Source organism: Salpingoeca rosetta (assembly GCF_000188695.1).
Source record: "Salpingoeca rosetta unplaced genomic scaffold supercont1.6, whole genome shotgun sequence".
Lineage (NCBI taxonomy): Eukaryota > Choanoflagellata > Craspedida > Salpingoecidae > Salpingoeca > Salpingoeca rosetta.
Window position 1 is genome coordinate 1,071,690 of NW_004754928.1, and position 14,021 is coordinate 1,085,710.

The following is a 14,021-nucleotide window of genomic DNA, read 5'->3' on the forward strand; positions in this document are numbered from 1 at the left end:
CCTCCCACCACCACCTTCTCCACGCTGCCTCGTGCCTCTGTGAACATAGTGTCCATGCAGACAAGGACGCACACAGGTGCACCTGATGTACGCACGTGATGGAGCTGTCCCTCGCTGTCCAAGACACTCCCCAGCCACTGCTGCAAGTATCATTGGGCGTGTGCCTTTCCTCCCTCCAGTCTGGTTGGCACCAGCGTGCATGCGTGCAGCGCCAAATCCTCCCCACCAACACGGCTCCTCGCCAGGACAGATACAAACATGCGTGATGTCGAGTGTGGGCCAGCTGTCCTTGCCAGACGGTGGATGGAGGAGCAGAAGAACAACGTGAAACTGCTACTGCTGCATGTGGCCACTTGACTCCAACTCCACTACCACCACCACAACAACAACCAAGGCAGCCCCGCAGGCAAAGTCCACCGTGTTGTGTGGCTCGTGTGCTCAGAGCATTGCGGCCATCGTATGCGACAGCAGCGTGCGGGGCCAACGGTGATCAAGGCCACACTCATGATCGAACACGAGACGGTGGCTGTCGAACACCTTGCAGAGGTGTCACGCGATGAGCTGGCAGACATTGTACGCGAGGGCGGGTACTCCGTTGAAATCATCTCACCGCCACAGCAGCGTGAGTAACAGCAGGCTGTTGATGAGGTGCCCACGTCCTCCACTTCAGTTTCGAGCACACCCGACAAGGGAGGAATCGGCGCCCTCCGACAACCACCAAGATGCTTTTGCCGACACTCTTCGGAAAGCCATCAACCCACGCCAGCACAGCAGCAGCTCCTCACGCCTCTGGGGTGCGTGCATGCACTTGCGTGTGCACTTATGTGTGTGTGTGTGCATCCTTACTTCGGTACTTCCTCACTTCCACAAATAATTCTCGTTGGTACACACTGCATCTACCACTGCGCTGCACCACAGGCATGTCGTGCGCCTCATGCGTACCCAACATTTAGGGCGCATGCCTCGGCGTGCACAGCAATGTGTCGTGTGGGCCTGCTCGCTGGCACCGCGCCGGTGAAGCCCTGCACCCATCATCGCCAGCATTGGCGAGGTCGGCGGATACAAAGGCCCGCGAGGAAACGCACGCATCAACAAGACATGACGTACCGCAGCATAAGGTATGCGATGTGTGAAGCACTGCATCTCTGCTTGTCTCTTTGGCTTGCATGCACGCACGGTTGCTTGTATGTACACATGCCTGCCGCCGCTTCAACCTCTCTTTCTCCTGCTGCCGCCGTCGTTGTTGCTGGACACGCATTACAGGCGACGCTGAGGACCCTGCCCGGTGTTCAAACGGTGCAGATTGATGGTGCGTCGTGCCGTGTGGAAGTCAAGCACGAGACCTACGCAACGGGGCCCACGCGACATGATCACGTGCGCATGTGTGTGCGTGTGTGTGTGTGTGTATGTGAGTGTGTGTTTCTGTACTTGTACGTGTCGCTTCGTCTTGCTTCTTCTCTGCTTCCCCCTCCAACCGCATCCCTTCAACGGACTCTGTGTCTGCCCTTGCTGCAATGTCTTCTTGCCACCACCACTTGCTCACAAGAACGCCCTGTGTTATTCACCTCACACAACCCCCCATTCGTGACTGCAGCACGCTGAAGGATGCCGGGTACGTGAGGGAGCTGCACCACGAAGCACCGCCACCCACAGGAGCGAGATCCGCTTCTGCCCCATCACCTTCATCGTGTGCACCACCGTGTTTCTTCGTCGCGTCCACCATCATTGCTGCCGCGTGTGGCCAGACTCCTGGGATGCGCGCATCGTCGATGACATGTCGCAACGCATAACCTCATCCTCATGCTGCTGGGCCTAATCTCCTTCATTTTCCCGGTCAGCCGTTGTCTCGTCTCCGCGGTGCAGTCCACCATGCACGGTGCTGCCAACATGCATGTGGTATGTGTGTGTCTGTGAGTGTGTGTGTGTGTGTGCATGTGTGTGTGGTTTGTTGCGACCACTTCCGCGCGTTCTCTTCACGTCCACCACTGCAGTGAACAAGAGAGCGTTACCGTGCCTTCTTTGCTCACGTTTGCATGCGTACACACATATTGCTGATCCACCCGCACTTACCCTTGCGTTGCTGCAAATCCACCACAGGGCTGCATACTTGTGCTCCCTTGTCGTCCTCATTGTTGCCGCCGCCTCCCACGAAGGCTCTGACTGGTGGTGGCGGTGGCGACCTCTTCTTTGGAGACCGGCACTCTCTTCTTCACCTTTATATCGCTCGGGCGGTACATCGAACACCTCGCCAAAGGCAACACCTCCAGCCTGCCGAAGGAAGGTACAGTCAAGGCAATCGCGTGGAGGAGTGAATTGACACCGGGCTCGTGCAGCGCGGCGACAAACTGAAGGTGCGTGATGAGGGTTGGGTGTTGGAGTTGGTGGTGGTGCTTATATGTGGTGGTGGGTGATGGGCGGGTGGTTGGTTGTAGCAGCAGCAGCAGCAGTGTGGCAGTTGTCGCAGCCCTCAGCTGCGGTTGTGGCAGCCGCCAGATAATGCACTGTCACTGCATCTCGCTCATCTTCCCTCACATTCTTGGTTGCAGATGGTGGCTGGTGACAAAGTGCCTGTGAATTGATTGGATGGACGCGTGCCAGAGAGTGCAGGTGAAACGGACGAGGCCATGATCACGGGGCGAATCAACACTCGTCTCGTCTCCAAAGGCGTTGACGGCATTGTCGTATGGACGGCACCATGGTGCATCGTTTCGAGGCCACGCATGTTGACAACGAGAATGCACAGCTGTCAAAGGCGCCCATCCAGCAGGTGTGTATGTACTGGATACGACACGCTACACCACCGTTCACGCGTGCCTAAGATGTATTTCTGCTTACCACGCAACGGGGCCCACGCGACATGATCACGTGCGCATGTGTGTGCGTGTGTGTGTGTGTGTATGTGAGTGTGTGTTTCTGTACTTGTACGTGTCGCTTCGTCTTGCTTCTTCTCTGCTTCCCCCTCCAACCGCATCCCTTCAACGGACTCTGTGTCTGCCCTTGCTGCAATGTCTTCTTGCCACCACCACTTGCTCACAAGAACGCCCTGTGTTATTCACCTCACACAACCCCCCATTCGTGACTGCAGCACGCTGAAGGATGCCGGGTACGTGAGGGAGCTGCACCACGAAGCACCGCCACCCACAGGAGCGAGATCCGCTTCTGCCCCATCACCTTCATCGTGTGCACCACCGTGTTTCTTCGTCGCGTCCACCATCATTGCTGCCGCGTGTGGCCAGACTCCTGGGATGCGCGCATCGTCGATGACATGTCGCAACGCATAACCTCATCCTCATGCTGCTGGGCCTAATCTCCTTCATTTTCCCGGTCAGCCGTTGTCTCGTCTCCGCGGTGCAGTCCACCATGCACGGTGCTGCCAACATGCATGTGGTATGTGTGTGTCTGTGAGTGTGTGTGTGTGTGTGCATGTGTGTGTGGTTTGTTGCGACCACTTCCGCGCGTTCTCTTCACGTCCACCACTGCAGTGAACAAGAGAGCGTTACACATGCCTTCTTTGCTCACGTTTGCATGCGTGCACACATGTCGCTGATCCACACGCACTTGCTCTTGCGTTATTACAAATCCGCCACAGGGCTGCATGGTGATACTCATTGTTGCACCCGCCTCCCACGAAGGCTCTGACTGGTGGTGGTGGTGGCGACCGCTTCATTCAGACCGGCATTCTCCCTCTTCACCAGCACCTTTGTTTCGCTCGGGCGGTACATCGAACACCTCGCCAAAGGCAGCACCTCCAGCCTGCCGAAGGACGATAGTCAAGGCAACCGCGTGGAGGAGCGAATTGACACCGAGCTCGTGCAGCGCGGCGACGACCTGAAGGTGCGTGATGACGGGGTGGGTGTTGAAGTTCGTGGTGGTGCGTAACATGGTGGTGGTGGGTGATGGCGGGTGGTTGGTTGTAGCTGCTGCAGCAGCAATGTGGCAGTTGTTGCAACCCTCAGCTGAGATTGTGGCAGCAGCCCGATACTGCACTGTCGTTGCATCTCGTTCACCTTTCCTCACGTTCTTGGATGTAGGTGGTGGCTGGTGACAAAGTGTGTGTGGATTGGATGGACGCGTGCTGGAGGGTGCAGGTGAAATGGACGAGGCCATGATCACGGGGCAAATCAAATCCCGTCTCGTCTCCAAAGGCGTTGATGACATTGTCATTTGGGCGGCACCATGGTGCATGGTCTTCGAGGCCACGCACGTTGGCAGTGAGAATGCACAGCTGTCAAAGGCGCCCATCCAGTAGGTGTGTGTGTGTGTGTGTGGTGGAAACAACATGCTAAACCACCGGTTCACACGTGCCTGTCACTGTTTCTGCAGACATTCCCACTCACACACGTACCCACACACCCTCTCCTTTCCTTTCCCTCCTTTTTCTTTCCCAGATAAGCTGGCGGGGCGCTTTGTGTCAGGCATCGTGCTGCTGTTGGTGTGTGGGTTGCGCCGCTGACCTCGGGTGCCGCTGACAAATTGGAGCTCACGTTCGGTGTGTGTGTGTGTGTGTGTGTGTGTGTATGTCTGTCTGTGTGTGGTGCTTCGTACTGGTGCTCGCGAGTCGTGGTTAGAGAACACTCACACACTCACTCACTCACAACTCCATGCCCACACTCACCTTCACACTCACACACACACACACACACACTCTCTCTCTCTCACACCCACTCAACTCCCCCTCCCCACAGGCCGTGCTTGACAAGACGAGAACGCTGACGGTTGGATCGCCAAAAGCCACGTGTGTGCGCGTGCTCGGCGATGGTCACACGTGGACGGAGGACGGCACCCCGTCGAAGCTGGTGGCGACTGCAGAGGCAAACAGCGAGCATGCCCTGGGCCAGGCGATTATGGCGCACGTCGGCGCTGTCTCCGGCAACGGACTTCCAGACGGTCTCTGGTCGGGGGCATCTCAGCAACCGTGGACAGCATGCCCATTGTCATTGGCATGTACATTGTGGTGTTGGCAATCCCACGCCATCAGCGGCAAGTAGCGGCAGACGATGCACGAAGACGATGAGACGCGTGGCTGCACGGTTGTTGGGTGCTCGGCAGACGGCAAGCTTCTGCCTGGGCTACGTTTGTGCGCGCTGACACGCGCAAGCCCTAAAGGTGAAGAGAGCGGTGCGCCTGCTGCACCAGCACGGCTTGCGCCTGGTCATGCTCACGGGCGACAACGAGGGCACTGCGCGGTCCATTTGGGGCAGAGGTTGGCATCGACAACGCGCTCGCAGCAGCGTGCAAGAGCTGCAGGCGCAAGGGCGACATCGTGGTGGTCGTTGACAACGGCATCAACATTGAGTCAGCGGACGTCGTTCTGATGATCAAGGACAACCTGCTTGCTGGAGGTGTTTTCTGGCCATGCACCTGTTGCATGCGACCGTGCGCCTCCTCCACTACAAGGTTCATCTGGGCCGTGTGGTGCAGGTGGTGGATGCTGCGACGCGTGCGCTGCTGTTGCATCCTTGAGCAACCCCGCTGACGTTTGTGGCTTCGCGGCTTTGCGGCCGCAGCCATCCACTGGTCGTGGCAAGTGGCCACCTCTTCAGCAACGCTTACGACGAAGTGCACACGATCCGCCAAATCGCCAGCGTGCACGTCTCGGAGATCCAATCCATCGCATCAGCCACCACTTCGTCACCTTCTCTTGTGGTCCTGTGGCATCTTTGTGGCGAGGGCCATGGTTTGATCAGCACCATCAGTGTGTTTGCGAGCAGATACCAGCACCTGCTTGTGCCGGAGGCCTGTGTTTTGGGCGCTGTACAGCCTGACCCCCTCCTCCTCCTCGTCGCTGTACGTGTCCCTGATCCACAGCCCCCTTGCAACAGTGTGCTCCTGGTCGTTGCTGGGTACGGTGGCGCAAAGTGTTTGGAACGTGAACGACCCCTGCCGTGTGGCCGCTGTGCCGCCCTCCGTTTGGTGGTCAGCGCAATCGATCAGAGGCAACAGCGGGGGTGTGCGCCAGCCCCTGGATGGGGAGCACGTCCTGACCACGCACACCCTGGAGCAGTGAAACACGACATCTGTTGCCATTGTGCTGTAGAGCATGCGAGGCTGGCAGCCCATTACATAGCAACACGCCGGCCAGTGCAAGCTTTGAATCAGCCGCATCAACACGCGACGCAAAGCACGTGCTCCTGTATGGCCGAGCTTTGCGGTGCCGGCTGCGTATTGTGTGCTCAGCTTCAACAAGGTCAACACAACGGCCGTCGAGATCCGCCCTGTTGGCCATCTAGATTGACCCAAGGCGCGATGCCTGGAGCCATCGTCCTTGTCACCCACCTCCCGTTCACTTGACTTTGGCAGCGTTGCTGAGCTGGAGCGAGCCGTGCGCATGTTCCCTGCCACCGTGAGCGCCGCCGTTCAGGATGCCGAGACAGACACGCCTCTGTCTCTGTTGTCGTTTGCGGCCAGCAAGGCCATCCACGCGCCCGCAGTCTGTGCCATCTTCCGCACTCCGCGCTCTGTGTCCTGGCTCGAATGCAGCGCAGAGCAGTGCGTTGTGGACAAGGTGTGTGAGTTCGCCAGAGCCTTCAACCTTGGAGGCCACAAGCCCTGGCAGCGAAGCCCTGTCGTCCCTGACGCACACACTCGTGACAGACATCATTCTGCTTGTGTGCACGTTTTCGAGCGAGCTTGAGCTTGCAGAATCCACCGCCGACAAGCAGTACAACCGCAAGCAGCGAGCATGATTGTCTCACTGAGTCGGACAGGACATTCATCAGCGAGATGAGCAGCCGCACGTTTTGGGCACAACCTGCTGAAGTTGTCGGGTGAACTGGCCAAGCTTGAGGACGCTGGGGCGCGCGTGGTGCCACTTGGCGCGTGCAGCTGGGTTTGTGAATGATGACGGTTTTCAGCCTGCGGGCGAAGCGGAGCTGTTTGGCAGCTTCATTGTTCGCGTCAGCAGTGGCGTGGTACTTGCTCACCGTCGCCTTCGTCACAGCAGTGGCAAGGACGTGGCACAGCTGCTGCTGGGAGTTGGTGACAACAAGTCGGTGGTGATCATCCTGGCGCTGGGTGTGCTGGCTGGTTGTGGACATGGTGCAGGAGGTGCGGCAGTCACGGCTGGTTGGAAGTGACGGATGCGGCATTGGTATTTGTAGTGCGTGGCACGTACTCTTCCCAACACGCACCCTTCCCAGTACGCACCCTTCCCAGCACGCACATACGTTCCTTTCCTCTGCTGTACCACCTGCAGCCGTTCCAGCCAGCGCATGATCCTGGCTCATCTGCTTTGACATGCGCTACTTCCTGCTCTGCTCGTCCTCGGCATCAGCAATTTGGCCGAGGTGGACGTCGTTCCGCCTCCTCTTGCTTAACGGCAACACGTTGTCGGCCAACGGGCTTGCTGCTCGTATTCAACAACATGCTGCTGCTGCTGGTGGACGTTGACCTGGACACCTTTGACGGCGACTACAGTGGTGGTGCTGGCTGCTGCGCGTCCTGTGTGTCATCTCCATGGTGCTGCTGAACCTGCTGATTGCGCTCACGTCGGACTGCGCAGATGTTGAGTTCCAGCTGCTGTGTGGCTGACGCATGAGGAGGAGGAGGAGGAGGAGGATGGATGCGCGACGCTTTTTCAAGTGGTGGCTGCAGCGTGCAGTGGCAGGGTGTGCTGCGTGCGCTGAAAAAAGGAGATGCAGCACAGCACGTGCAGAACAACGTTGCCGACCATCACAGAATGACATGTGACATGTCTTGAAGTTGATGGGTTCTGTTGGTTTGTCTTTGCGTTGGTGTTGGTTTATTGCTTGCACTTTGCGTCGTTTCAACCCCGCAATACATGCATGCTGAAGACACATTCACTCATGCATACACAAGAAAGAGTAAGCAAGTGCGCATGCACGCACACACGCACGTGCAATCAAGCAAAGTGGTGGTCCTTGAGTTCTCCAAACGATGGACGCTCACGTGGGTTCTGAGCCATGCACTTGTATGTCAGCGACTGGACCCACTCGGGGATGGCTGTGCGGAGGTGTGTGTGTGTGTGCATGTGTGCGTGAGGAAGAACGACGTGCAAGCAACCAATCCAGCCATACACACACACACACACACACACACACACACACACACACACACACACACACACACACACAACTCACCCTCACCATCATCAATCGCAGCCGCTTCCCATCCTTCATCAGGTTGCTGATGGTGGCGAGGATCGGACCACGGTACCCGCTCCCCTTCTCCTGCTCGATCAAATCCGGCACACGCTGCGTCGCCACCTCCCACATCAGCACGCCAAAGCTGAAGATGTCCGCCTCAAAGCTGTACTTGTCGCCTGTCAAAGCCTCTGGTGCCATGTACAGCGGCGTGCCCACCCCAGCCGTCAGCGTCATGCTCGTCATCGTCTGCAATCCAGCCTGCTGGCTGTACTGCGGATCATCACAACCATCTTGGCTGGACGACAGCCGGGCGCGCTGCTGTTGCTGGTTCCTGTCACGAGTGAAGCACTGGCGGATGGATCCAAAATCCGTAATCTTGGCACGCAGCGATGACGACACCAGCACGTGGCCACGCTTCAAGTCCCTGTAAAGTGGATGGTGGATGGGTGAGTGGAGATGAAGGGGTGAGCAAGAAGCACATGCCTGCAGACAAGCGCACACACACACACACACACACACACACACACATACTCACACACACACATACTCACACACACACACACACACCGGTGCATCTGGTCGAGGCTGTGGATAAAGGCCATCCCACTGGCAACATCGCGCAGTAGTCGCAGCTTCAGACCCCACACAGTCGTTGTCTCAACGCTTCTGTCGCGTCCTGTGCTCACCAACGTCAATTCCTCACCCACGATCTCTGATGCTGTGACACCCTCCTCCACACTGTTTTCCCCACTTTGCTCCCCTCGCTCCACCTCCGTTAACACTTGCTCCATGTCTTTGCCCAACAGGTTCTTGAGCGACCCCAGAGCAACAAACTCCAGCACCAGGAACGGGCTGCCGTTTGCATCTGTCCCCGCGCCAAAGAACCGCACCACATTCGGGTGTCGTGTCCGCTGCAGGAACTCCACCTCCTTCTCAAACTCAACCACCGTGCTCTCGTCAAACATCATGGTGCCTTGCTGCAACACCTTGACTGCCACCGTCACCGTGTCCCACTGTGCCATGAACACCACGCCAAATGCACGCGCAGCCACCCGCTTAATCATTTTCAGCTCATCATACCCAATCTCCCACGCTTTCTTCAGCGCCATCACCTCCTCGTCCATCTCCACCAGCAATTGGTCCTTGAGCGCGTTGTCTGCTTGTAAACGCCTTTGCCTCTTGTACGTGCGGTACCCGATGAACAGCAACGCTTGCAGTGCAAGCACGCCAGCGAGCGTCCCCAGCACAGCCGGCACAATGTTGAGCTCAATTGGTTCGCACCGCCCGCGTCGCATCTCATGCCCTTGTGAGCACTGGCAATGGAAGGAGTACACAATCTCAGCGACTGAACCAACTAGCCCAGGGATCGTGTTATCGAAAAGATCAAAGTCTCCGCTCGAGAGTTGGAGCGCGCAATTGATGGGAGCGTCTTGCAGTTGCAGCACTGGCGCTCGAGGCCTGCGAGGAAAAACTCGTCCGTTGCGGCGGAGATTTGATTCGGATAGGGCGATCTCGTGTCCCACGATTCGGTTGACTTCGACGGGGTCATTCAGCCACTTGTTCCCCGAGAGATCAACCACATCAAGGAGAAACAGGCATGTGGAAATGGTAGCCGGAGCAGACACCGGTCCCCGCACCAAAGAACCGCACCACATTCGGGTGTCGTGTCCGCTGCAAGAACTCCACCTCCTTCTCAAACTCAACCACCGTGCTCTCGTCAAATGCCATGACGGCTTGCTGCAGCACCTTGACGGCCACCGTCACCGTGTCCCACTGTGCCTTGAACACCACGCCAAATGCACCCGCAGCAACACGCTTCATCATTTTCAGCTCATCATACCCAATCTCCCACGCTTTCTTCAGCGCCATCACCTCCTCGTCCATCTCCACCAGCAATTGGTCCTTGAGCGCGTTATCTGCTTGTAAACGCCTTTGCCTCTTGTACGTGCGGTACCCGATGAACAGCAACGCTTGCAGTGCAAGCACGCCAGTGAGCGTCCCCAGCACAGCCGGCACAATGTCGAGCTCAATTGGTTCGCACCGCCCGCGTCGCATCTCATGCCCTTGTGAGCACTGGCAATGGAAGGAGAAAACAATCTCAGTGACTGAATCATCTACCCCAGGGATCGTGTTATCGGAAAGATCAAAGTCACCACTCGAGAGTTGAAGCGCGCAATCGATAGGAGCGCCTTGCAGTTGCAGCACTGGCACTCGAGGCCTGCGAGGAAAAACTCGTCCGTTGCGATTGAGGTTTGATTCGGATAGGGCGATCTCGTTTCCAACGATTCGGTTGACTTCGACGGGGTCATTCAGCCAATTGTTTCCCGAGAGGTCAATCAAATCAGCGACAACAAGGCATGTGGAAATGATAACTCGAGCATGTGTCAGGTTGAAGTTGCTCTCGGCCCTCAGGTTGCGCGCAAAGAAAACACGGCGACCCCACCGCGTGCACAAGGCAGTGCTGGGCTGAATGCGTGTGTTGCTGATGTCCAGCACGTCAATGAACGGCGCATCGATCTGGGTTAACTGCGTGCAATCGGACGCGTTCAGCTCTCTCAGCGCACTGGGGACGATGACCAACTTGAGGTGCTTGTTGCGTTGGATCTGAACAGTTTGGAAGGTTTTGTTCGCACAGAGATGCAACCTCGTGTGCCGTGTGTTGACGAGGCGAAACACGTCCACTGTGTCTGTCAGTACATTGCATACCATTTCCAATGGCAAAGTGCGGTTGTCGGCGCCTGGCCATCCCAGCCCGAGCACTTGAAGCTGAAGCGGCAGTTGCAGCAGTTGGTCAATCACCTCACTCACGTCCACGTGTTGCAAGCTGAGGGTGCGCAGGTGTGGAGAAGGTGTCAAGTTGGTGGCGTCCAACACTGCTCTGCTGGTTCTGTCGTCATCATGCGCTGCATCCAGCTCGACAGTTGTCAGATTTGGAAGAGTCAGAAGCGGTGTGAGATCGATCCTTTTGACATCGTGGTTCTGCATGCGCAGCACACGAAGTGCAGGCGCTTTCGTCATGTCTGGCATGTATTGCATGGGATTGTCGCCCAGGACGAGGGTGTGCAGGGAAGGCCATGGGTTGGGAATGAGAAACCGGGTCAGCTTGTTCGCCGCCATGTCAATGCGCTCGAGGCGTGGAAACTCTGTGTCAAACAGCCCGTCAACGTGACGAAGGCGATTGTTTTCGAAAGTGACCTCCCGCAAGTTGGGCGAGTGTGCGAATAGGTCGGGGGTTAGCCCACTGAGACGGTTGTTATCACAGTACAGCCACTCCAGCCTGACACATGAGTCAAGCAATCCACCAGGCAATGCTGTCAATTGGTTGTCTCTCAGGCTCAAGTCGCTCAGGGAGATTGAATCTCGAAACAATGCTGGCTGCAATGACGTCAAGCGGTTGTTGTTTAAGGACAGGTGCCGTAGAGAAGTTAGCCCAGCAAAGATAGAGTCTGGGAGGGACGTGAGGAGGTTCCCTTCGAGAACGACGTCATTCAATCGGCGGTTTGTCTGAAAGATGGTGGGTGGCAGACTGGCGAGGAGGGTGCCACCCACTTTCAATGTGTGCAGCTGCGTTAGGCCAGCAAACACGTGTGCATGAAGCTGTTGGATTGGGTTTGCGCCCAGCTCCAGCCATGTCAAGTGTTTCAGTGAATGAAACGCGCCAGTGGGAATGGCGCGGATGATGTTGGAGTCGAGAAAGAGCTCACGCAGGGCTGTGAGGTCCACAAACTCTGCTGGGACGTGCAAGATTTCATTCCACCCAAATCAAGCTCGACCAGGGATGTCATCCCTGCAACCTTTGGGACCGATGCAAGGGAGTTGTTTCCCAAACGAAGCGCAAACAGCTGTGCCGCATGCTCGAACCCCCCTGTGCCAACTTCCTGGAGTAGTGTGTTGTCTTGATAGTGATGGCATCCAGGATGGGAAAATCGTTGAGCACGCTCAAATGAAACACTGGGAACTGCACACCAGTGATGCGCACCGTCGTGCACGAGGTCCAGTTGCCATTGTTGACAATCCATTGAAGCACCTCTGCTTCAACGTGCCCTTGCAAAGACAAGTGCCTCACTGTCATTGATGCCGCTTGCAAAGTGCTCGTGTCAGTTGTGCTGTTGACTGCTTCGTGGCCAGAAACCGTGAGGAACAGTACACCATTGGCGCTAGCTCCAAGGCTCCAGCGCACGAGCCATCAATAATGCTTTGCAGGGTTGTTCGTCGCTACCAGCGCGTCGCACGCGTGTGCATGAGGGGTGCGGTTGTGCGCTCTTGAGGAGGGCAGCACATGCCGTGTCTGGTTGAGATGGGCTGCCTTTGATGGGTGTTGATTTCCCCTATTTCTCTCCTCGACACCGTTGCTGTTGCACCCAAAGGCGTTCATCATGCGTTGGATCGATGACAGATCAATCATGGTGGAAGAAATGGTTCGTGGACGCAACTGTCCCGTGGCGAACAGCACGCGATGCTCTTTGAGCGTTGTTTCCAGGTGCCTCAAAGTTGTGTCCACGGAGGGGGACAGCGTGCGGTCCTTGGTGTTGTGAAACGGACGTGGAGAGGTGGAGATGTGGTGGTGTGGAGGTGTGAGTCAGTGGCAGCTGCAAGTGCGACCGTGAATGGAGCAGAAGGCACGTGGCAAAGAAGCAAGACGCGAGGACAACAAGAGCACCACAACCGGAGCGGACAAGGCGAGAACACACTCACAAACACTCACAAACACTCACAAACACTCACACACACACACTTACACACGCACACATACTCACACTCACACACACAGCATCCTTCAAACAGCCGCTGCCATGGACACGAGCCACCGACCAGCCTGCCAATAACAACAACAACAGTGGTGGCAACAGGGAAAACAGCGCCCAGCGATGATGAAGGCGAACAGCAGCAGCAGCAGCAGCAGTAGCTGGGAGAGGAGGAGGAGGAGGACGCGGCATGTTGACACAGTGAAGGGAAGGACAGCGAAGGGAACGAAGTGGAAGAAAAGAAAAAGAAAACACGAGAAAAACAACACAATACACCAGGGAAGGAAAGGATTCCCAGTTTTGCTGGCTTTGTTTCCTTCTGCGCAAACACTTTCCTTCCTCACTTGCAATAATTTAATTGCCCTACGATGATTTGTTTTGCACGAGAAGGAAATCTCTGGCACTTTTGGCAACACACGCAGACTGCAGAATAGAAAACATGAAGTGGGTTTTGCTTGGTGTGCTTTGTGCTGTCGCGCACGTTGGCTTGGGCTGGTTGTGGATCAACAACAGCACTGTCGCTTCCACACTGCACACCGCATCAGTTCCTGCTGCTCCCATCATCATCACCCGCACAGACAGCGAACCACGGCGTGATTCCAAATGTGTGCTGCAGCTGCTACCTTCTTCCACCTCATCGTTTACTTCCAAACGATGATAACCACTGCCAGTGACACAAACAAGGACGCATGCTGACAGCAGAACAGCAGCAACAACAATGAAGGCAACTTGCGCAGTGTAACGACACCCTCTTTCCTGCACTCCATGCACGGCCACAGCTCACTTCCCTTTCCTTCATCGTCATCATCATGGACGGCAACCTTTCTTCGCGCTGCACTGGCTTGGCAGTGGATGCAACCACCATGTGAGATCGGCATGCAGCATGTTTTGCTACCCTTCAGTTGTCACCATGCTTTCTCGCAGACAAGCGTGCACACAACTGAACTGTGCAGTGCAGCCATCTCACGTTCACTGTGCGTGCGCCTTCCTGCGACCATCCCATTCCTGTTTTGCAGTGCGAGTGCTTCCGTAATGACAACACCGTCCACAGCCAACTCAACTCAGCAGCTCTCTCGAGCTCATACACATCGTGCTCGATGCGTGCATGCGTGACGATCTATGCTGCACGCAAACGCTGGAACAGAGCAACATGTGACCCGCTGTTCACCAA

At 56.5% G+C, this 14,021-nt stretch overlaps 3 protein-coding genes across 3 annotated transcripts; 1 reads left to right on the top strand and 2 right to left on the bottom strand.

The window, feature by feature from the left end:
• Positions 1 to 265: 265 nt before the first annotated feature.
• Positions 266 to 7,530, top strand: PTSG_02795 (uncharacterized protein; the record flags this gene model as incomplete). Its single annotated transcript, XM_004996246.1, has 23 exons — positions 266 to 299; positions 443 to 626; positions 671 to 794; positions 954 to 1,103; positions 1,264 to 1,374; positions 1,595 to 1,776; positions 1,839 to 1,896; positions 2,194 to 2,281; positions 2,599 to 2,681; positions 2,714 to 2,767; positions 3,086 to 3,267; positions 3,672 to 3,834; positions 4,082 to 4,245; positions 4,416 to 4,491; positions 4,686 to 4,894; positions 5,176 to 5,342; positions 5,465 to 5,843; positions 6,038 to 6,133; positions 6,301 to 6,505; positions 6,761 to 6,829; positions 6,855 to 7,047; positions 7,209 to 7,351; positions 7,417 to 7,530. 23 exons carry the CDS (start codon positions 266 to 268, stop codon positions 7,528 to 7,530), a joined length of 3,228 nt encoding a protein of 1,075 aa, XP_004996303.1.
• Positions 7,531 to 7,861: 331 nt separating this feature from the next.
• PTSG_02796 (TKL protein kinase) lies at positions 7,862 to 12,177 on the bottom strand (the record flags this gene model as incomplete). Its single annotated transcript, XM_004996247.1, has 6 exons — positions 7,862 to 7,962; positions 8,093 to 8,529; positions 8,673 to 9,555; positions 9,743 to 10,709; positions 10,812 to 11,836; positions 11,967 to 12,177. The coding sequence occupies 6 exons, from the start codon at positions 12,175 to 12,177 to the stop codon at positions 7,862 to 7,864; spliced, it is 3,624 nt and encodes a 1,207-aa protein (XP_004996304.1).
• A 114-nt stretch (positions 12,178 to 12,291) lies between these two features.
• PTSG_02797 (uncharacterized protein) lies at positions 12,292 to 13,715 on the bottom strand (the record flags this gene model as incomplete). Its single annotated transcript, XM_004996248.1, has 2 exons — positions 12,292 to 12,627; positions 13,635 to 13,715. 2 exons carry the CDS (start codon positions 13,713 to 13,715, stop codon positions 12,292 to 12,294), a joined length of 417 nt encoding a protein of 138 aa, XP_004996305.1.
• Between the last annotated feature and the right edge of the window lie 306 nt (positions 13,716 to 14,021).